The 21,685-nt window shown below is 47.9% G+C and overlaps 9 protein-coding genes across 9 annotated transcripts; 8 read left to right on the top strand and 1 right to left on the bottom strand.

The window, feature by feature from the left end:
- Positions 1 to 336: 336 nt before the first annotated feature.
- Positions 337 to 2,509, top strand: ANOM_005605 (fungal specific transcription factor domain-containing protein; the record flags this gene model as incomplete). Its single annotated transcript, XM_015550862.1, has 5 exons — positions 337 to 364; positions 431 to 1,195; positions 1,249 to 1,678; positions 1,730 to 2,018; positions 2,075 to 2,509. The coding sequence occupies 5 exons, from the start codon at positions 337 to 339 to the stop codon at positions 2,507 to 2,509; spliced, it is 1,947 nt and encodes a 648-aa protein (XP_015407159.1).
- A 619-nt stretch (positions 2,510 to 3,128) lies between these two features.
- Positions 3,129 to 4,255, bottom strand: ANOM_005604 (GPI anchored serine-threonine rich family protein; the record flags this gene model as incomplete). Its single annotated transcript, XM_015550861.1, has 5 exons — positions 3,129 to 3,322; positions 3,381 to 3,695; positions 3,783 to 3,908; positions 3,979 to 4,057; positions 4,117 to 4,255. Coding segments are annotated over 5 exons (828 nt in total), but the record flags the coding sequence as incomplete, so codon positions are not given.
- A 3,168-nt stretch (positions 4,256 to 7,423) lies between these two features.
- Positions 7,424 to 7,792, top strand: ANOM_005603 (uncharacterized protein; the record flags this gene model as incomplete). Its single annotated transcript, XM_015550860.1, has 1 exon — positions 7,424 to 7,792. One exon carries the CDS (start codon positions 7,424 to 7,426, stop codon positions 7,790 to 7,792), a length of 369 nt encoding a protein of 122 aa, XP_015407161.1.
- Positions 7,793 to 8,500: 708 nt separating this feature from the next.
- On the top strand, positions 8,501 to 9,505 carry ANOM_005602 (uncharacterized protein; the record flags this gene model as incomplete). The annotated part of the gene is made up of 4 exons (XM_015550859.1): positions 8,501 to 8,664; positions 8,873 to 8,940; positions 8,994 to 9,266; positions 9,339 to 9,505. Coding segments are annotated over 4 exons (672 nt in total), but the record flags the coding sequence as incomplete, so codon positions are not given.
- Positions 9,506 to 10,497: 992 nt separating this feature from the next.
- On the top strand, positions 10,498 to 11,613 carry ANOM_005601 (glycoside hydrolase family 88/105 protein; the record flags this gene model as incomplete). The annotated part of the gene is made up of 1 exon (XM_015550858.1): positions 10,498 to 11,613. The coding sequence occupies one exon, from the start codon at positions 10,498 to 10,500 to the stop codon at positions 11,611 to 11,613; it is 1,116 nt and encodes a 371-aa protein (XP_015407157.1).
- A 623-nt stretch (positions 11,614 to 12,236) lies between these two features.
- On the top strand, positions 12,237 to 14,096 carry ANOM_005600 (Smr domain protein; the record flags this gene model as incomplete). Its single annotated transcript, XM_015550857.1, has 2 exons — positions 12,237 to 12,352; positions 12,447 to 14,096. Coding segments are annotated over 2 exons (1,698 nt in total), but the record flags the coding sequence as incomplete, so codon positions are not given.
- A 304-nt stretch (positions 14,097 to 14,400) lies between these two features.
- Positions 14,401 to 15,142, top strand: ANOM_005599 (peptide-methionine (R)-S-oxide reductase; the record flags this gene model as incomplete). The annotated part of the gene is made up of 2 exons (XM_015550856.1): positions 14,401 to 14,709; positions 14,769 to 15,142. The coding sequence occupies exons 1-2, from the start codon at positions 14,688 to 14,690 to the stop codon at positions 15,140 to 15,142; spliced, it is 396 nt and encodes a 131-aa protein (XP_015407147.1). The 5' UTR covers positions 14,401 to 14,687.
- A 717-nt stretch (positions 15,143 to 15,859) lies between these two features.
- On the top strand, positions 15,860 to 17,889 carry ANOM_005598 (stromal membrane-associated protein; the record flags this gene model as incomplete). Its single annotated transcript, XM_015550855.1, has 5 exons — positions 15,860 to 15,968; positions 16,064 to 16,232; positions 16,292 to 16,336; positions 16,406 to 16,508; positions 16,564 to 17,889. The coding sequence occupies 5 exons, from the start codon at positions 15,860 to 15,862 to the stop codon at positions 17,887 to 17,889; spliced, it is 1,752 nt and encodes a 583-aa protein (XP_015407146.1).
- An 844-nt stretch (positions 17,890 to 18,733) lies between these two features.
- Positions 18,734 to 20,974, top strand: ANOM_005597 (Zn(II)2Cys6 transcription factor; the record flags this gene model as incomplete). The annotated part of the gene is made up of 3 exons (XM_015550854.1): positions 18,734 to 19,162; positions 19,222 to 19,698; positions 19,766 to 20,974. The coding sequence occupies 3 exons, from the start codon at positions 18,734 to 18,736 to the stop codon at positions 20,972 to 20,974; spliced, it is 2,115 nt and encodes a 704-aa protein (XP_015407149.1).
- Positions 20,975 to 21,685: the final 711 nt, after the last annotated feature.

Genomic DNA, 21,685 nt, shown 5'->3' with positions numbered 1-21,685 from the left:
TTCCTCCACACTTGTTAGTTTAGATTTTATTTTTAATGTGAGTGTAACTGTACATTAGTACTTGCTCCGTCTCGGAGTAGAGATCGGACTAACTGTACCGGTCGGACTACATCTAGTCCGATACATAAGCCAACTACTTGACCTTTCCTCCCATTCACCTTCTATCCTTTCCCCACATCTATCTTGTTCCCTTAATATTCTCGGGGGTAAAGCTCTCTGTGAAATGGATCAAGTTGCGAAGGTCAATATATTAAGGAAGAATGGACGGTTAACCTCCTGTGAGCCGTGTCGTGTATCGAAGATTAGATGTGATCATAGAAGGCCTACATGTAAAAGATGCGACAGCCGACGCCTCAGCAAGAAGGTGAGAATGATATGAAACTAGAAATGATGAATTTTCTGATGCAGCCATAGTGCTACTATCATCCAGCTCCTATGACAAAGCTGAGCAAAGTCTCTGCAGGCGAGCCCGATGTGGCTCCTCGTACAAGAATCAACCAAGAGATCGATCATTCCCTTACCAGTGCCCTCACCGAGGTATCCACATTAAACTGCACCTACCTAGGGTCAACGAGCTTCTTGTCGGTTTTTTGTGAAACACAACCAGGCTTGTCTCCAAATCCCATACCGCATGCAGTCCTACAAGGGCGATGGAGCCATGAGCATACATTCCTGGCATCGCGCCTGGTTCGGCTACTGTCTGCCTTTCAGCTCTACGAAGAATTGATTGTAGGTCACTATGAGCGCACCCCGACTACTATTATCCCATTGCAACTCATCCTACAACCTCTTAAAATGGCCAGGACTTATTTGGAAACAAACGGCTGGGGTAAGGATCTGCAGCACGAAGAGATATATTCTAAGATTACACGGAATACAGCCAGGCCATTTCCTACTTTGCGTAGTACCTCAAGTCCATGGGACTTTTACACTATGTTCACCGGCGCAAACTTGAGATGGGAATTCATCGGCATCATATTTGCCTTCGCAGGATTAGGTGCATTGAGTGGCGAAGGGAAACTGTTCAAGATTAATGGTCAAGAGTCGATGTCCGCCAATGTCTTTGCAGAAGAAATGACTGCAGCCAGTGCCATATGCATCGATATATGCAAGCAACTTGATAAAGTCAATGATTTGATGATATGGTTATATCTAACACATGGCGCGCTCGCCGGTGACTTTTTCGGAGAAACAAGTACTAAATTTATGGAATTGAGAGTTTTAGGCCAGAGCTAACACTTCGACTAGGTCATCGAAACTATGAGCTGCTTGGGGATCTGGTGTCTCATATTTATGCACTGGGTCTACATCGCTTTCAGTCATCCGAAAATGACGTTCCTTTCTTCATCTCTGAGACGCGAAAGAGGCTTTTTGTTACTTCATACCGTTGGGACAAGACTTTGGCTACCCTTCTGGGAAGGCCTCCTCGCCTCCCCTATCACTACTGCGAGACAAGTCTACCATTAGACATAGAAGATGACTTGATACTCGATCAAGACTCTCCTGAACCACTATTGCAGCAACTAGGGCCTGACGGGTGGAATATCAAAGGCGTCAACAGTGGCACACTTCGCCATGCAACGCTACTTAGGCTGCGCTTTATGATATCCGTACTTCTTGAACAAATTTTAGAACTATCGCTAGGACGAAGAACGCCAGATTTCACCGAGAAGCTCCGGTATAGCTGCAAGGACGTTTTCTGATATAGCCAATATTAACAGTTTAGTAGAACGACCTACGAGCAGTGCCTACAAATGTGGACACAAATTCCCCAAGAATACCACTATAGCGCAGACTCCTGGGAGGTGCTAAGCCCCCAATCATGCATTTCACTTATACTCGCACATTTCGAATACCTGTATACTGTGTTTCAAGTGGAGCGGATCCGCAGCCGCGAAAACCAGGACGATACGAAGGATCTCCTTGACACATCAATGAAGGTAATTTCCGCGGTCAACGATCTCATGAAACACCGCGAGCAGGCAGGCAATAATATTCTTAAGCGTTTCCTCTGCATTGTGAGTTCTGCCTTGCCACCTGTCCAACCAATAGCTATCTAACCTCTACGCCGTAGCTTCTTTTCAATGCTCTTGCACCTGCAGGTGTCCTTGCTACAGAAATACATCGGTGTACTATCGCAGAAACCCCGGTGCCCTGCTCTTCGTCCCGCTCCGAGATCATCCGTAAACTAAGTGTCTTCGTCTCGTGGCTTGGTAGTGCTGATCCTTCCATAAGCCACACAAACCGAACCTGCGTGGATATCAACAAAGTCATAACAAAATTGCTAGATGATACTTTGAACTATCAGCCCTCGCACCGATCTGCAGAGCAAATGCCAGACCTTATTCAGGACCATGGACTATTTGAAGAAAGTTCTTCTGGCTCTGTGATGCCCTTGGCGAGTGTTGAGGATTTACCAGACCTGGCGACTTTTGGCACTAGCGCTGACTTCCTCAGCTGGTTGGATGACCTAGGATTTGAAAATACTCTACCAGAGCTTCTGTTTTAAAGAATATTCCAGGCTGGGTCTCTGAAGCTATATCCCAGCTTAAGATGGAAACTGGGACTGAGATCTATTGGGTACAATATGCTAAAACCCTGTTTGAACATATTACTCGTATATGATTTTGGTATGAAAAGCTCAATATATAGACTCAAATATACCAGTCAATGCATGGTACGCCGAGGGCCTCCCGAGTACCATAGAAAACTGCCAGCATCAAGTTCGTCATGTACGGTTTATCAATGAGAAAGTGAATGGTCCTAAAAATCAGAGTTCGACATGTACATATATCGTATGTACATGCAAAGTCTAGTAAACTCTATGCGGCCGTATGCCTGCACGTAGAGTGCCGACCCCCCTTGCATACTTATTGCCTCTGCCATGAACATCACGTATGACATGTCCAATCCGGACAACGATAAGACCGAGAGATAAAAGAGATAGGCAAATAAAAATTAACTAACAATAATTCAGAAGAATTAATAGCGACGCATATAAATTTTTTTAAAAAAAATAAAGTTCATTAATAGATTGCGTACATACATAAAAGTTTGTTATCTCATGAACCGAACAGCTAGCGCATGATGAAAAGATAGACAGGAAAAGAAAATTGAAAAGAGCAAAAAGAAGTAATACTACCTCATAGCATCAATTCCAAGTTTATACACGTTCATGTTCTCCGAATCTGCGATTACAGCACCAGGGCGAATAGACTGAGCATCAGTGAGCCGGCGGCGGGGATCGTAAGTGCTGCAGAGCCGCCGGTCGACTCGGTCGGAGCAGCGGAGGTGCTCGAGGCGGATTTCGTGGCAGTAGAGGCTGTTGTTTGGGAACGGGCTGCGTTAGTAAAACCATTTGGTTGCAAACCACGACGTACTCACCCTTGTTCACGGAGTTGGACGGGGCGACGGTGCTAGATGACGGAGAGCATGGCGCACGGGATGATGATGGTGAAGGTTTAGAGGTGCTGAGAGTGCTGTGGATGATGCAGGGACGGGAAGTGGTTCTTGTTTTGATTGTAGTGCTGGTGCTGGTGTGGGTGCATGATGGTGTTTTGGTGATTTTAGTACTGAAATATTGCTTACATGGCTTGGGGGGGTCAGCGACAGCCGTCACATTGAAGATCGGCGACTGTGCCAGAATGCCGGTATTCATCTTCGAGTTGGATACGAAATTGAACTGGTAGCCATCGCTAATTTGGGGGGTGGAGAATTAGTCTTCACGCTCAAAATTGAGAGGAGCATAGGAATTCTAGGTCCCGCTCGTAGGATGGACACACCCTGTCTCAATGTCCCAGATCTTGTCGATAGTGTATTTGCCGTCCGAAGTCTTGACGTCCTTGGCAATGTCTTTCTCGGAGCTGGTTTGGTTCTTGAGGACGATGTTGATTTGCTCGGGGTCCGAGCTATTAGAGGCAATCCGAGTCAGTGTTTCCATTGCTTCGCCCGTCGGTGTTGGTCCAACTGAGTACGTACGGGACAGTGGTCCATTTGATGGTGTAAGGCTTGCTGAAGTCAACCTTGTCCCCGTTCTGGGGGGAAGTGACAGTGACAGCTAGATCCCAGGATTAGAATGTTGCTTCTAAGTTTGCAGAGGAAGTGACAAACACATACCGAGGGAAGAGGCCGCATAGGCAACAATCGAAGCGATCTGGAAGAAACGCATTGTGGAGATATTAGGAGGCTGTAGTAAGTAGAAAAATATAAAGGGTATCACAAGGCAAGTGATGTAAATCAACCAAAGAACTATAAATATTTAGCGATTGAGTAAACAAATGATGAAGGCTGAAGGACAAAACGCCGACTTTATATAGCGATTCTGGCACACCGCAAAGGAAGCCCGTGAGAAGGTCAATTACCAAATCTGACTTTGAGATTTGATCCCTCATTTTCCTCCTTCTCTCCTGTTGTCTCTTTTGGGGCTGACCGATAGGAGGAAAGCTTCACTATGTTGGGGCACGATGAGTGCAGCACGTCGCAAGCACAGACTAGGGTCCAGCGTGCGTTGGACTTGACGCGAGGGGCACAGGTGATCTGTCTTTCCCAACCTTCACTTTTTCCTATCTAGGGCGAACTCCAAGACTCATAAAGCTCTTGACACATACTATTGGCCTGTTTCCAATAGTGCCTCCAGCCGAAATTACTACTCTCTTTTTCCTTTCTATGTTTCTCGATGAAACAAGCTCAGGCCCCCATTGTCACTGCTCGGGTTCCGCGCTCGCAGGGATACGGCCCCTTCCAAGGAAGGGCATTGAATAGCTAATAACAATCATGGATTTGTACCCTTCTGGTATTATAACGAGATTACAAGCTATAGAAGAACCCTGTCTTCTCCTTGCGATCGCCGGCCGGAGATTGAAACGAGCCAAACAACACGCCGAAGGAGACTTTGACGATCCTCGTGAGCCGTGTCGCTGGATCAAGAAGGAGGTTATCTATCTACTTTTGATAATGCGAAAAGTTGCAGATCCCGTATTGTTGCAAGTGCTGAAAGAGTTTGCTATCAATGAAGCCAATTATACACGAGAAGTTTTACTCCGTATATGGCCACTAATCGCTAATCACTGCAGCCAGACATTTCGAACAAAACAACGCTGGTAATTCAAAGATCACAATGACAATGGCTACTACTGTTCGACCGTTGCCTAGTCAAAAAATAAAATAAAAACTCTGTATAACCCAGCCCTGTACATTCACCGCCGAATGGGATGTTCGGCGATGTACACTTGGCGCATTAAATGTTTCTATTTCCTACAACGGCAAGTCCACTTTCCAACATGTCATGAACGGTTCATTCTAAGTCTTGATAGCTAGGCTCATTGACTTTGGGTGGGTACCGAACGCATAAGACACACATCATCTGCAGCTAATGCCAATACGATATGTCAGATGTGATATCCCAACTTAGCGTTTGGCTATCGACTTTTAACCTTAGGACTGTCCTTGGTTAAAATGCATATCGACTTAGAGCACGCCATCCAAGTCACCGCAACTTTTATCTCTACACGCTCTTCCAGATGCAATCCGGACGGGAAAAACTTGATGCTATTCTTAGTTGAAGGAAAGCGAGGTTTGCAGATCCTCTCGGCATCATTCTTACCAGGTTCTGCTGCATTTGGTGCTTCTTGCGGTGTATCTCGTCGTGATTTTAATGACTTGCTTATTTGCTATGGTCTAATAATAGCACTACATGCTCATCAAGTCACCAGGCTTCTTGGTATAGATATATTCTTCACCGCGCTTACGACTACATTCATACACAACGACTTCAGTATACGTAAATGATTCTTGCACACTGTTCAAGAACGCGCAATATGCTGACTCAAGAGCTCTAGCTCTCTGCTGCACACTCGCAAATTTCCTGATTTTGTCTTTCGGTTTTCCTTTGAGCCACGCGGCTATGCACACGATGGCTGTGACCTTTTGGGCATCGGCGAGCTGTGTTTATAGCTATCAGCTGGCACTGAGGATGACGGCTTTATATGAAGTCTACTGGTACTGGAATTCAGTAGACAACTTGGCCGATGAATGCATCCATCATCTTTTTAGCTGGCTTGGAAGCCAGAAGCGCTAATATAGTAGAGATACCACGCAAAGGAATTTACAGCAAATGATTAAACTCAAGGTAAATCCCTAGACTCTAGAATTATGGAAATCCGATAGTTCCCAGGCGAAGTACCTGGTTGCCTTGACGGAATTCACCATCGGCCAGAGAAAAGACGGGACAAGACAGGAAAGCGAAGAAGCTGACTCACTCACAACAATTGAAGATAAGGCTGACACAGATCACCATCATTCGCTGACCGATATCAAAGTTCGCCATCCATGGATATTGTCTCAACCTCCCAAGGCAAGGATGCCAGAACAAGCATTGTATGACTTTTGATATGTTCCCTCATGCTATTCGTTTCACACAACGTCACTTCAAATTTCGGACAAATATCGATCCCCATGATGACGACCGTTTTCCCGGCGATTCGCAATCTGGTTACACAGGAGTACGCCAGTCGGAGAATCCTTTGACTTTAGATGCCGGGGTTGTTGGAAGTATGTGCTAACAAACAAAACTACACCATTTCCTCTCATAACGTACGTCTTCTGAAATGCTCGATAAAATGGCCAAGGTAAAAGTAAAACACACCTCAAAGTTGCTTCGGTTTAACTCTCTATTGTTCAAGGGATGGTGAATTGCTACGCATCGGAGTGAAAGTAGCGCCGTTAGCTTTCATGGTGAAAGGTTGTCTTCGTCAGTGTTGGAATGTGTAACGATATACGTTCTTCGGAATTCTATTTTCAGCTGAAAAACTCGAGCCAATCTGTGATCGCGGACCTGGACAAACGCAATGAGTATCACCAACCCCAATTTGTGGCACACGTATATCAGCACAAGTGGCTTACGGCTGTGAGAGGATAAGCATGTTTCGCTCCACAATAATCAAGCATCCCACTCAATCTTGTTTATTTGATCTTCGACAAGTTTACCCTACGAAGATAGCCTTTGGATTCTATTTGCTCGATCGTCATGTTTACCGGAGTCGACGCTTGTCCAGACTTTGGTCTTTGGATTGCTGTGTGAGGCGAAACCAGAAACGACCCAGAAAATAGGCAGCAAACATACCATCCATTTCACAGAAAGGAGTTTATCATTTGCGTAGTATCCCAGAATGTTTTTACTTGGTAATATTGAGGTTACGTATGCCTGTTTCCCACTGTGACGCAGGAGCGTGGATTGGGCCTTTCTCCATACATATAAACAGAGCGATTGCTCCCGTCTGATATTCTTCGCAATCTTCATACCGTGGTATTCAAGTCTCTCCTCAGGGGTTATACCATCTTCTCTATCTCTTGAACCTGTATCCTAGGAACCCTCAGTGTCGAACCAGACATTTGATACTGTGTCCATAGTCCTAACTTCCTAAAGATGAGGATCCAAATCATCGCTCTCTTTCTCGGTCTGAGCACCGCAGTCCTCGCAGTCCCTCATAAGCCACAGAACGAAAGACGTATGTGGAAGAACTGGCAAGAGCCATCAATTACCACCGTGACGCCGACACCGACGCCGACGCCCACACCCCGGCCGTCGCCTACCACACCACCAGGCGACGACGATGATTCTGGGGAGTTTCCATTCCCATGGCCCACCGAGTGGCCACCAATCTTCGACGACTTCCCTGATATCGGAGGAAATGACGATTCAAGCTCCAGTGATGTGCCTGATGCCAAGGACAAATCTACTTCTGGGATTCCAGATGTCGAGGGAAACAAACGTCTTCGGAAGGGAACGAGATAGGTGGATGATGATCTATGCGTACGGCTCTATTTGACCTGCCTGGTGGAGGACTTTTTGTGTTGTCGTCGTGTCTTGCGTCGAGGGTCTGCTTATGGAAGGCAATGATGAGACCCAGGAAGGCCTCTCTGTCTAGTTATTGATAGGAATTTGGTTGTTATGAATGGATATTTTGCACCTCTTAGGATGTTTTAGTAGGATCATGGACACCGTCTCTTCTTTAGCACCCTCGTTGAATGATTCCTTCATACCGAACTGATATTCAAATATGTGAGAGATCTTTCAGCTAAAGAATTATCAATACTATTTTTGGGACATATACTAGGGTGGATAAAGAGAAGATATAGATATTAGACTATGATAAGCGGGTAGCTACAGAGCTGGCTCTGAGAAGCTCACCCCTTACTGGCGTTCCGGTAATTTAAGCCATTATTATACCTTGGGCATGTTGGTTGTAGCCATGGAAGCTCAACCTGATAAATCAACCGTCATGCTGACTTTGCAAAATTTCCCAGCGTGTATTCTTCAGCGGCACAAATAGTGCTCAGTTATATTCCCTTCTGCCTTTCACTCTTGTTTACTTCACCTTAGTTTCCCCTAAATATCAGCAAAATCTTTCCTCAACCACTCTTGGTGTTACTACATACCATTCACTTCATTTGCTTGTCTTTTTTACTCCCCAGCTTCGACACCACCACCAGTATCATCATTATGGCTGCTGACAAAAGCCAACCATCTGAATCTTCCTCCGTCGACAGTGTCGCGTCCATCACCCAACACCCCTCTATTTCATATGACCGAGTCCTCAGGAGCAGAAACACCAATAATCCCCCACCCCCAACCGCTCAAAGTCTTTTTAACGCCCTTAAAGGGAGGTAATTGATACCGTCGGTCCTTCTTTCATTGAGAAGGGGGGGATACCCCCGGAGATCGGTTATCTCGTTGCGAGGAGCCTGTCTGAAGATAACGAAGTGGAAAGAAAAAGCGTCCGCATCTCGTACAATCCAATCAATCAGACGTTATGGATCAAGATGCCCTCCCATTTACACGATATCATTGTGGCCTGGGGTTCAAATGAGCTAGTTCGCGCCGGGATGACCGGTTTTTTACGACCCCGGAGCTAGATGAAGTCTTGCTCCTCGCGACATGCCGTAAGAAAATTGATGTTCTCTATAACTGATCTACACTTATTAATGGTGTATAGGTTTTGATAACTTCCCGGTACCATGGCAATCAATTTATATAGAGCCGGACATGGTATTCGTCTACGGGTCTATGAACCTTCCCACAGTTTTGGTCGAGGTGGGCTATTCGCAGTCATGGCCAAGCTTAATCCAAGACAAAGATGTGTGTTTCCAGGCTGCACCTACTGTGAACGTGGTTGTTCTTGTAAAGTGGAACAAGCGTACCAATAGTACGGTGGCCGGCTATCTGGAGCTGTTTCGCCGCGGAGCCCCCACCCCCACTCACATTGTAAGTATTAGCCAACAGAAGTCCTCCCTGTGGCTTGACTGGTCAGGAAGCCGCTAACCAGTATTTTATATCCTAGGATATTTTTCCTATATCAACACCACCCGCCCCCAGACCCTCACTTTCCGCCGTGATGACGTTTATCCGCCAGGGACAACGCTTCCCGCCGGGAGATCCCCAAATGATTTGTGGCAATGGGATATTGATAACTTGCGGATGATGTCTATTCGGGCAATGAGTGTTGATGGTACGGTGCCAGCATAATAATCTGCGGTCTTCGAACACACATACAAACAAGTTATATAACTTGCCAGGACCAAATGCTTCCCTAGACTCCCCGAGTAGAAGATTGGGACCTGTAATACATCATTATAGTACTCTATCGAATATATATATTTTCTCAGTAACAAGCTCTTTACGATATACCTCATTTTAGTAGTCTAGTAGAATCTTGGCTTAGAACATGGGCGTAACTGATTGGTCAGATAAGATGTTAAGAGCTGAAGTAGAGCGGGAGTGATAAAGTCTGGCAGATTGGAGGGTTGAAGGTTGAAGATTGGCTCTTGTAGGCGACAGTCTACTAGCAAGGAGAAGGTGGCTTTAGAAGTCGGTGAATTCAGTGAAGTGAATCAACTATCATTCCCGGAAATCTTTCCTAGTAAGACAAAGTTCTACTATCTTTTTTAGGTAGTATGTTTTCGTTGCTACTAATTCGCATCAATCTTCGAGGACAAAAGAGCTCCCTGTTGCTCTGAGTCAACCCTATCTTGTTATTGAGGGAGTTTTTCCTTTGAAGGCACACGTCACTAATATCACAAAGGCATTGTTCATCTAGAGAAGCATAATCAGTGGCTGACGCTGAATCATTGCTGTGCCAAAATACATACTATTCTAACCAGTCCGCCAGACGAGATCCAGTCGTTTAGGGCTATCAGCATTTCCCCAGGCTGGGGTGGAGACCCTCCCCTCATTTACCCCCATGACAGCAAATCACCCGAAGCTGGGCCCACCGAGGTAATTCAGCCGGCAATCCATTCTTGTTTAGCATGGAGTTTTCCGATATATCGGGCTGTAATGACCCGAACACCCAGCTACGTGCAGGTCAGAATTGTGGAGTTGGAAATGGGTGTAGCGGGGAGAGAAACGGGGGAATGCCGGTCCATTAATGCTTAAGTACGTATTGTGAGCCTTACACCGTGGCATGAATCGAGCTGCGTGCGACACGTCCTGCTTTTACCATGGCATCGAAACCCCCCGCCTCCGAAATCCACCATGTCATTGACCTCCTCATTGGCAATCTCATCAACATTCGCGATGACACGGGTCAATTTCTCCTGCACCTGAAAGATGGCCGCACCATTCAGGCGAAATGCTGGAACGGCTGGGAATGGACCCATGGCATCGGGCTGTACGGTGTATGGAAGTTCTACGAAATAACGGGCCAGGCCAAGTACCTTAAGATTATCGAGGACTGGTTTGCTGAGCGCTTTGCTGAAGGCGGTACTACTAAAAATATTAACACGATGTCTGTCTTCCTGACTCTTGCCTATGTTTATGAGAAGACAGGTAATATTACCTACCTCCCCTGGCTCGATGCATGGGGCGAATGGGCGATGCACGAGTTGCCACGCACCAAGTATGGTGGTATGCAGCATATCACCTACGTCGCGGAGAATGACCAGGAGCTCTGGGACGATACTCTTATGATGACTGTGATGCCGCTTGCTAAAATCGGAAAACTCCTTCATCGACCTGAATATATTGCCGAGGCGAAGCGACAATGTCTTATCCACGTAAAGTATCTCTTTGACACAAAAACGGGTCTCTTCTTCCACGGCTGGAGATTCGAGAATGGTGGACATAAGAATGGGGGACATAATTTTGCGGACGCAAGGTGGGCACGCGGCAATAGCTGGTGTACCATCGTTATCCCAGAGATCCTCGAATTGCTGGAACTAGAGCTGAGTGATCCTATCCGGTCCCATCTCTGTGATACACTTGAGGCGCAGTGCGAAGCACTGCAGCGGTCCCAATCTGTATCGGGCGCTTGGCATACGCTTATTGATCACCCGGACTCGTACCTCGAGGCATCAGCGACTGCTGGATTTGCCTATGGTATTCTGAAGGCTGTACGAAGACGGTACATCGGGTCGCAGTACCGGGATATGGGAGAGAAAGCTATCTTCTCTGTGCTGAAAGATGTAGATGAAAAGGGAGAGCTCCAGAACACTAGTTTTGGCACGCCTATGGGCCACGATCTTCAGTTTTACAAGGATATCCCTCTTACTGCCATGCCGTACGGCCAGGCCATGGCAATCATGGCTCTGGGAGAGTATCTATGGACCTACCTGTAGCTGACTGTTAAATCGAGGTTCAATCTGAACGAGGTGTTTGAACATTGTAATTTCCACTGATTCTGTGTTGGAACTCAATAGAGACTCACGAACGTAAAGATACTAATGGATGAACTGAAAGTGAGCGGCCTTCCTATGTCGCCAGATGGTCTGGACACAGCTGCACATACAGGGCCGGAGACCTCGACAATAAATGCGATCTGATTAAAGAAGCTAATAGGCAAGACATCCGATACGACTGTCAAGAAAGCTTTACATTATTTGAGTGTGGAAGATAGGGAGAAAAAGAGATAGCGTTGTGTTTCAGGATTATCGTAGGGGTGTGATGATCAAATTTGTTGGTTAGATCGAGGAAAGTAAACATTGGACTGCTGTTGGCCCATTTTCTCTCGGAGAATCTATAACCAAACTCCTGGTTACTGTATGACTCCGATCAGGTTGTCCAGTCCACGGTCTTGGCCAACATTTCCTCCCAATATGTTACTGCTTGCCAGATCATTATGTCATCGATGATTGGCGCGTTATTTCCCACTCTCCCCCACATCCTCGATTTCGATCGCAAACACAATTTCCCCCCGATTTCCACTTCAACAACTGTGTATTCGCAGGACCCCGATTCCTTTGCCCAAGTACCGGAATTCCCAGAGCCTCAGAGGCATGCTTAGAAGACCCCTAATACATCTCCGACATATTGTTAGTGACTTTGAAGATGGTTGACCAAGCCGATAACAAGCTAAGAGTCAGTTCTTGTACACCCTTCGCGTTCACCGTGGAGATATGACTCAAGTCGGGACTCTGGTAGCTGATTGCTTGACTTGTCTCTGCTTCTTTAGGAATTGGAAAAGGATTATTGTCCGCCTCTTGACCCAGCCTTATTTACAGCTATCGCCTGTGACTATGATCTCTCTGACTCGGCGCAGCTCCAGCAGCTTCGCGAAACCCTCGACACCCTCAAGTTGTCTGCATGGGAACAGGAAGATCTTCCATTTGATCCGTCCGGTACAAGTGGTCTGGGTACAAATGGTGTTGATTCCGAAGGGATCCCGTCGGAAAACAGCGTGTCGCAAAACGGCACAGTGCGATCGCGTGAAACAGACATCACCAGCTTAGCATCGGAGTTTTCCTCCTTCAGCGTAGGCGATAAAGGCTCGCACAACGGTAAGAGTATATCCCAACGTGTGTCCTATACGATTAGTGCAGATGGATCGCTTTGTCTATCGGGTGCAACTGAGGAGGATAAAATTGGCTACTTGTCGGAAATGTTTCCGTCTGTTGATAAATTCAACATCCAGCATGCGCTGCGGAAGTCTAATGGGGATGTCGATCGCTCAATGGACGTCCTGCTTAACCTTACCTTCTTCTCCGAACAACCCTCAATTGACGACGAGGATAAGGTTGCTATCCCTAAAGGCATTGATGGGTTTCAAGATGGCTCGAATGGGGAAACTGGAAGAAGGAAGAACCGCAAACGCAAAGGCAAAACTAAGAGCGGTCGAAACTATGAGCGCTCGTCCCCCTTGGACTCTGAGGCAGACTGCTTCTTGCAGGATGAACCCTGTACTGTTAATAAGTGGGATGCTGCGCAAAAGGATATCGAGTTTATTCACTCCAGGACTTCCCCTGTCCTGAAGAAGGAGATAGTTACATCCACCTACCATGCTAATGGGGCTTCTTTACCGGCGACTATTCGGTCCCTGGCAGAGACACATGCACCGAAAGACGAGCGGGCCATTAGTCAAGATACAGTTACAGAGGCACAAGTTGCCGAGCTGATCCAGGAGCTTCCTTCCATTCCGCCCACGACGTTCGCAGGTCTACTTAAAATAACGAGAAGTTCCGTCTCAGCCGCTAGTGAATTGGCGGCTGCAATGCTGGCCGGACCAGTAACTCCATCAGTGTCTGAATTGATTAAATTTACTACTTCACCACCACCAGTCGATCTCGAAGTGGAGACGCCTAGGCGACGGAATGAGCCGCGGGTCATTCGAGATTATGATCGTGTAAGCAGTTCCGCAGGGGCTCATTTTGCTGCCGGTTCGGAAGCACTCGCCAAAGCCTCGGCGGCATATCGTCGCGGAAAGTCTGATCGCCTGATGGGCGGTGCCGCTGCTTATTACTCGGCAGTCGGACGAGACCATCTAGAGCGGGCAAAGCGGGACGCAGCCGCAGCTGCAGATGCCCTCGTAGATTCGCAGTCAACGCACAATATGCTAGATCTTCACGGGGTCTCGGTGCAAGATGCGGTTCGCATTGCCAATGAACGGGTCTCAGATTGGTGGGAGTCTTTCGGAGACGCCAAATACACGCGCGGTGGTGAAATAGCCCGGTCCGGATATCGCATTGTCACTGGGCTCGGGCGACATAGTCATGATGGGACGTCACGCCTGGGTCCTGCAGTGGGTAAGATGCTGGCTCGTGAAGGCTGGAAAGTGGAAGTAGGCGAAGGAGTTTTGACTGTTGTTGGGGTGGTGCGACGTCGTTGAACCTTGAGCTGCATTTGTCGAGATACCCCTGTTACAATAATTGATCATCTAGCTATGCATTTGGAGTAGACATTTGATATTGTCAATTTTTTTTACGGTGGACTCTATTGTAACTTGTATAGTTTATCAGAAGAACTATCTTGGATGAATTATGCCATAAGATGAGCCTTGGAACAATTCACTTAATTTTCTCCGCAATCGGGATTTTATGACGTAAAATGCTAAGGCAAATCGGACAAATACATTAAATCGACTTCTCTAGTTCTAAAGAGGTTAAACTTCTCTACACTTTCAATACTAATCTTGCGCAACTTTTACTCTCTATTTCATAATTACAACCCTAATGCGCATCCAACGCTTCTCCACAGCCCTCCGCACTTTCACCTCCTCCGTCAGATACCGGTCCACACCCCTCATCACGAAAGCCGCTTCTCAACATCCGAACAGATCATCCCTCCCAATCTCAAAGTCCACTACACTCAAAGCCGCCCCAGGGATCCTCCCATTCCTAGGCTCTTTCTTCACCTCAACCGCTAAACCCGAAACCGACAACAATAACATGTCCTACCCCGACCAGCGCAGCGCCGAAGAATGGCGCGCGTTCTAAGCCCAGGTTCGTCCCAGAAACCCACGCAACTAGAACCCAACTAACAATATCCCTCAAAATCGCAGAACAATTCCGCATCCTCCGTGAAAAGGGCACCGAGCGTCCCGGAACTGGCGAGTATGATTCCCACTACCCCTCCGAGGGCGTGTACAGCTGTGCGGGGTGCAATGCCCCGCTATACAAGGCGACACACAAATTCAAGTCCGGCTGCGGCTGGCCCGCATACTTTGATTCTATCCCTGGTGCTGTGACGAGGCATACGGATAGTACCTTTGGGATGCAGCGGACGGAGATCGTCTGCAGTAACTGTGGAGGTCATCTGGGGCATGTTTTTAAGGGGGAGGGGTTTCCGACCCCGACGGATGAAAGGCATTGTGTTAATAGTGTTAGTCTAAGGTTTCAGGAGGGGGATGATGTAAAGGCGAAGGCGAAGGCGTAGCTGGGGGCGGGGTCGGTTGGTTTCTTGGTGTATCTTGATGGTAGGCGTGGGTAGGTGTATATTTATTGAGCTGTTCGCTCTGGGAGGCATAGTTATTGCGTTGATGGATGTGAAATTAGAGGGGTGTTGTGGTCGAAGCTTCTAGAGAGTAGGTACTGGTTGATATTGTAGGTACATAATGTTATCAATAAACGTGCAGTCATTTTAAAGGTAATCATCAGACTCAATTCACATATCCCCTTAAAGTCTGTCTACTAGGAGCATTCTTCTCTCTTGGTCGAGATCTTTTGATAAGAAGCTTTGTGTTCAAGGTGGGGCGGCCAGGACAATGCCCCGGTACGGAGTATATAGTTCATGATATAAGGGTCAATCTATGTACTAGTAGTAATATATGCATGTGATCATATGCGACGGGAAATAGAATCATTGAATGAGGTATCTAAGGCAACAGCTTTAGAAAGTTATCACAAACTGGAAAACTATGCCTAAGATATTCTTTCAATAGACCATTGTGAATTCAATGCATTCAATGAACTGCACACCCGGCACGTGTCACCCACCCAATCGGGCATCCACATTTATTGATTGGAGCCTGAGGCTGTCAAGTACCGCATCCGCCACCTGACGGGAGATTGTCCCCGTGTTTCAACCATCTTCTCTCCATTCGCCTCCCCTTAAACCTTCTCGGCTTCTTGAGTGACTGCATTTCCTACTGTGATGTCTCGACGTGCGACACCGGGCCAGGCTGCTCAGAACCAGCAGACTATCAAGAGTCTGCTGAAACTTGAACACAACAAAATATGTGCCGATTGCAAGCGCAACAAGCGTTAGTACCCCGGAATTCGCCGTACACTTGGATATACTTTACATCTACATGTGGTCGGTGGCAATGGATTGCTTAGCTGACAATTGTCTCATTAGATCCACGATGGGCGTCCTGGAACCTGGGGATATTCATTTGTATCCGTTGCTCGGGTATTCATAGAGGCATGGGCACACATATCAGCCGGGTGAAATCCGTGGATCTTGACTCCTGGACCGACGAACAACTTCAGAGCGTGGTGAGATGGGGTAATGCGAGAGCGAACAAGTGTGTCTTCGATTAGGCATTGTATTTCGCAAAAGCAAGCGTGCTAATGACTTGGGCAGATATTGGGAGGCGAAACTGGCGCCCGGCCACGTCCCGTCGGAAGCGTGAGTGGATTCGCCGAGAAAATACGGATGGCAGGCTAGAAACTTGTTGCTGACGAGGGTTGGCTCTAGGAAAATTGAGAACTTCATTCGGACCAAGTATGAATCCAAGCGGTGGATCATGGACGGCCCGATGCCCGACCCTTCCACGCTAGATGATGGTGATGACGATGTGGTAAGATTCTTGGCATCTGCTTATGGTGGACTAGGACTGACAATATATTCTGTAGCCCCTTGCTGTTGTTCAGGAAAAGGCAAAGATTGAGCGTTCCGCATCACAACGAGTAGCAACGTCTAGCCAACCACCGGCGGCGCATCGCCAGCAAGCATCTATCGACCTCTTCGCTGACGATGATATCGCTCCCCCAGCCCGTCCTAGCACCACGGACCCTACACCACGAGCCGCGCCGAAGCAGCCTCAGTCTGCTCCTAAGCCAACACGCCCTGGGGACTCTCTGCTCGGCCTTGACTTCTTTGGCAGCGCCCAGCCGGCCACCAACAGTCACCCGTCCAGCACGGTGTCTACCCCGGGTGCCTCCACTGGCATTTCTAGGCCCGATTTGAAGCAGTCTATCCTGTCTCTTTACTCAAAGCCTCAGCCAGCCCCAGCGCAACATGGGCGCACTTCTTCGTTTGGAGATTTTGGAGACCTGGCGTCTCCTGCGCCGCCCTCAGCATCGTCATCTTCTAACCTGGGTGGTCTCACGGATGCCTTTAGCGGACTTAGCTTCCCATCGACTACTTCTCCACCGCTTCAAAAGCCAGCGGAAAAGCCATCTCCATTTGCTAATCTAACAAGCTTCGCCACCAAGAAGTCCACTCCTGCAGCTCCGAAGGTCTCCTCCCCTACGGCCTCTGCCGGCAGTGGTGGGGGTAGTTTGTTCGACAGCCTTACCTCTCCCACTATTCCTGCAGCCAAGCCTCAGTCCCGTACTACGTCGATTTCTTCCAATGGGTTCGACTCGGGATTCACCGGTTTCGCGTCTCCTCCACCATCTAAGCCGAACCCACCACCACCATCCGCATCATTATCCAATGATCTCTTCGGACTAACATCCCCTGCTCCCGTTGCTTCGTCCAAGGTATCTTCCCCTCCAGCACCGACAGCAACCTCACCGCAGCAAGAACTGAAGGCCGCTTTTAACCTTAATCCCCCTGCGCCCGCTCCGATGTCTGCAGCGCCAAAACATAGCATGTCCGGCACAACAGCATCTATCGCAAGCGCACTTCCGGCAAGCATAGATCCTTGGGGTGGAGGTAACGCATGGAGCACTCTGGATCCTGCGCCAGCTGCTCAGCCCTCCGGTTCATCGATGATGAAGGTCCCCGATACCCTGACTGCCAATGACATCGGGGCCGGTTGGGGCGCTCCGACCTCCCCACCCGGAGGTTCGAAGCAAGCACCGACAGTGGCTGCAGACGAAGACTTCGGAGGCTGGACCAGTGCAGCACCTATCTCATCCACGACGGCAGCCCCTACAAATATGAGCGTTCCATCTAAACCGGCAGGCGGGTTTAGCGGGGCTGATGATCTATTTTCTAATGTATGGGAGTAGTTGTTTCCCCTCCTATGTTGACCAAAGTTGCACATACGTGGTGTTATGTTAGACCTCAGCGCCAAATCGCAATTTATTTCTTATTTCTTATTTTCATTCGTCTTACACCCTTCACGTCTTCCATTTTTGCCTTTGAACTTCTAGATTCCCTGTTCTACTTTATTTTACCTATGCGACACTGGAAACCTGCATTCATCTGATAATGACTTGGGATATGGAGTTAGGGCTGTAAAAATGGCGGTTTTGATGGACAAACTGTTTTGTAGAAATTGTTCATAATTGTCCTTAGGGGCCTTTTCATAACGTTCAATATGACGCTGGTTATTATGAATGGTACTATTATCTGACATTTCTTGGGTGTAATAGCTTTGTTTTCCCTAGCGGGTTTGTTGGTTGGGAAAAGCGGCGTGGGGTCGGACCGAAAGCGAAGTTACGATGTGATTTATGTATTTGATAGTTACTTAGTTAACTTAATTTCACTGATCATTCTTCCTGGCTAACTAACTAAAGATCCCCACTTTAGAATCTCGGCGGGCTTATATAGCGCAACGCCAGTTATTGATCCAATGCTTGGTGGCGAAATCTTCCTATAGACATGCAATAATTACTCCTAGTGAGTACTGGCGAATGCACCACATCTCTCTACCTTAATCTAACAATGTCTCAACAAGTTAATATTGACCACAGCCAACTGTTGACGGTATCTATACTCGTCTGAAATAATAAGACTAAACGGGCCCTTGTGCTATCTAATGTTCTACATTCGTATGCCTCACTCCCACTGATTCTACCCAATCATAGAAACCTGGCTTATTCGCATACCGAATAGCGTTGTGCTCCCGTGATGGCGGATTATCGCAGGCCGATATCGACCGGGAAGGAATTGTCCCAGCCTATAACGTCTACGCCCAGGGTTCGGCTGAGCTGCGAATTGTGTCGCCAACGGAAGGTAAAGTGCGACAAGCTTAACCCTTGCACGAACTGCCAGCGCTTCGGCGCTACGTGTGTCCCTGTTGAACGGGCGCGACTGCCGCGAGGCCGCTCTGGCAGGGTAACAGGGAAGAATGCTTCTGGACACGACACAGGCTTGAAAGAGCGTGTGGATAGACTTGAAGAGCTACTTCGAGAATTGACTGAGCATGATGACGGCACAATCGCCGTACAGGTCGATTCCAATAGCTCGGGCAGGTCAGATCCAGCGCCTGCCAACAAGCAAGCGGATAAGTACGAGTCTGGAACAGAGAATTCGCTTTGGGCAAACATTTTAAAAGAGGTATAATGGCTCTATTATAACTTTGTTTAGAAAACATAACTCTAATGACACAATAACAGATACACGATATACGCAGTACTCAAAGTTATGGCTCAATCAATGAGGGCCGTACTTCTAGCAGTGATGCCATGAAGTTTAGGGAGCTTCTTGCGACACCAAGGGGACTTGGTTCGTCAATGGCCACTACAGAGCCAAATCTCACCATACAGGCCGAGAAAAACCTAGTTCAGGTCTTTTTAAAGAAAGTTGACCCGGCGTTCAAAATCCTACATGCCCCCTCGCTGAAAGCATTTCTACTCGATGGTAAACCCTACCTCGACTATGGGCCGGGACATACGGCTCCTGCTGCACTTGCTTCTGCAGTCTACTTTGCAGCAGCATGCAGCATTACGGAAGATGAGAGTAAAAACTTACTTGGTTGCAACAAAGGCTGGCTCGTGGCACGGTACCAACAGGAGTCAGAGGCAGCTTTAGCAAAAGCGGACTTCATGACTAGCAATGACTTGGCTATCCTGCAGGCTTTTGTTCTGTTTCTGGTAAGTGCTCTTGTTCCCTACTATTACCATCCTTAGAGAACATTCTCTAACAATATTATGAATCCAGCTAGCCTCGCGGTCGCAAGACTCGAGTCGACGGGTCTGGACTATGCTGAGCATGGCCCTCCGTATTGCCCAAGCACTTTTGCTTCACCTCCCCGAGCTACCGTTTCCTGTACGACCGTTCGAACATGAACTGCGTCGACGTCTGTGGACCTACATTGGCCTTCTCGATATACAGTGCTCCTTAGAGCGCGCATCAGAGCCCATGATGCAAGCGAAATGGGTGGAATCAAACCCACCCTCAAACGTCAACGATTGCGATATCAGTTTCGGCATGGATGGCCCAGTACCAGAAGCCGGGGGCTTCACAGACATGACCTTCGCCATGGTGACCCTGAAAGCTCAATCGACCGTTCGGCTGCTCAATTTCTCAGACTTCATCGACAAAACCGTGAGTTGCGTCAACAAGCGCCAACAGCTCGTAATCGAATTCCAAGAGACAGCTTCAAAGCTACTCCAGAACTCCCAACCAGACCAAATCCCATTCCACTGGTACGTCAGACAAGTAGCCGAGATCATAAGCGCCTCCCTACAACTAATAGTCCTCCGACCGCTACAACGAAACGCGAACTTCGTCCCTCCCCGTGTCCGCGGAGACCGTCTTCTCCAAATAGCCGTCGACGTCCTGAAGAAGTCGAAAGCCGTCCGCAACGACCCACGAGGCCAGCCATGGCGATGGTGCGAATTCATGTTCGTCCCTTGGCATTCACTCGCCGTAGCCATCGCCGAACTGTGCGTCTGCGAGGATCATTCACTAATGGAAAGCTTCTGGGGCCCGGTCCGAGAAGCATACGAGAACATGGGCGACCTAATCGCCGATTCGCGCAGAGGGATGATCTGGAAACCGATGGAAAAAATCATGGCGCAAGCAGAAGCAAAAAGAAATGAACTATTGGCGGCATCAGATGCCATCCCATACTCGACGCATTTTCCTGGGACTGCTGCTCCCTTACAAGTGCCCGTTTGCTCTCAGACCAGTATGCAGCCCTCCGCGGCCCTGGCGGGGGATATTATCCCAGGTACGGGCGCTTATACTGAGGCTGCCCCTCTTGTGACCCTTCCGGAGACTGTTGAGCTTGGTCCTTGGCCTAGTGTCTGGGATGCGGTTGATTTTGGGTGCCCGGTGGCTACCAATGAGATGTCTTGGCTGAACTATGAGAATTTCATTGAGGACGTTTATGGTACTATGGACTATACCCTGCTAGCCCATTAGCCAACGATTCGGTGCCTGACCTGAGCTGTGAAGCTGGTTACCCAATGACACTACGCGACGACAGATATACTCGAATCCTTGTATTCAATTATAAAAGTCTAGAAACACCCGTTGGGTTAAACCATGGCTTATACAAGCATCCAGAGAAGTCAACACAACCGAACAAACCCACCATCTAGCAGACGGGGAATCCAGATTTCCTCACTCAGCTACGTACCCACTCCATATAGTACACAAGTCCACCATGGAAAGAAGAGCAAATGCAGCATTACCGAGGGCAAAAGAAACCATTTATGGATAGAAGATAGTGTGTCACAATAAGCGGGAAAAAAAAAGATTAGCAGCCATTCACCATTTCTACCTCATAACCCAGACGCCATGTAGAGTCAAGTTACATTAGCCCTCCCGACATTAACAGATTCGTCTCTGATCTCTTAGACAAGAATAGAACTCAACTCCACCGCGCTTTCGCACAAGCCCGATACATACGTTCATGGCCGTGAAAGTAGCAAAAAGTGCACGTGCACATGGATAGGGATGGGAAAACAAGAAAAGACTCGTTAACCGAGTTAATAATAGTATTGAAATAGAGATATCAGAGGAAATGCAGGGTATTTGTACAACACATAGCAGAAAGATAATGCAAAGGAAAGGGGGGTGAACCGGAGGAATGATACGACAGATAGAGAGTGGGATCCAAAGAGTGCCGAG

The sequence above is a fragment of the Aspergillus nomiae genome (genome assembly GCF_001204775.2).
Source record: "Aspergillus nomiae NRRL 13137 chromosome Unknown contig00123, whole genome shotgun sequence".
Lineage (NCBI taxonomy): Eukaryota > Fungi > Ascomycota > Eurotiomycetes > Eurotiales > Aspergillaceae > Aspergillus > Aspergillus nomiae.
This window is presented reverse-complemented; position numbering and strand designations above follow the sequence as displayed.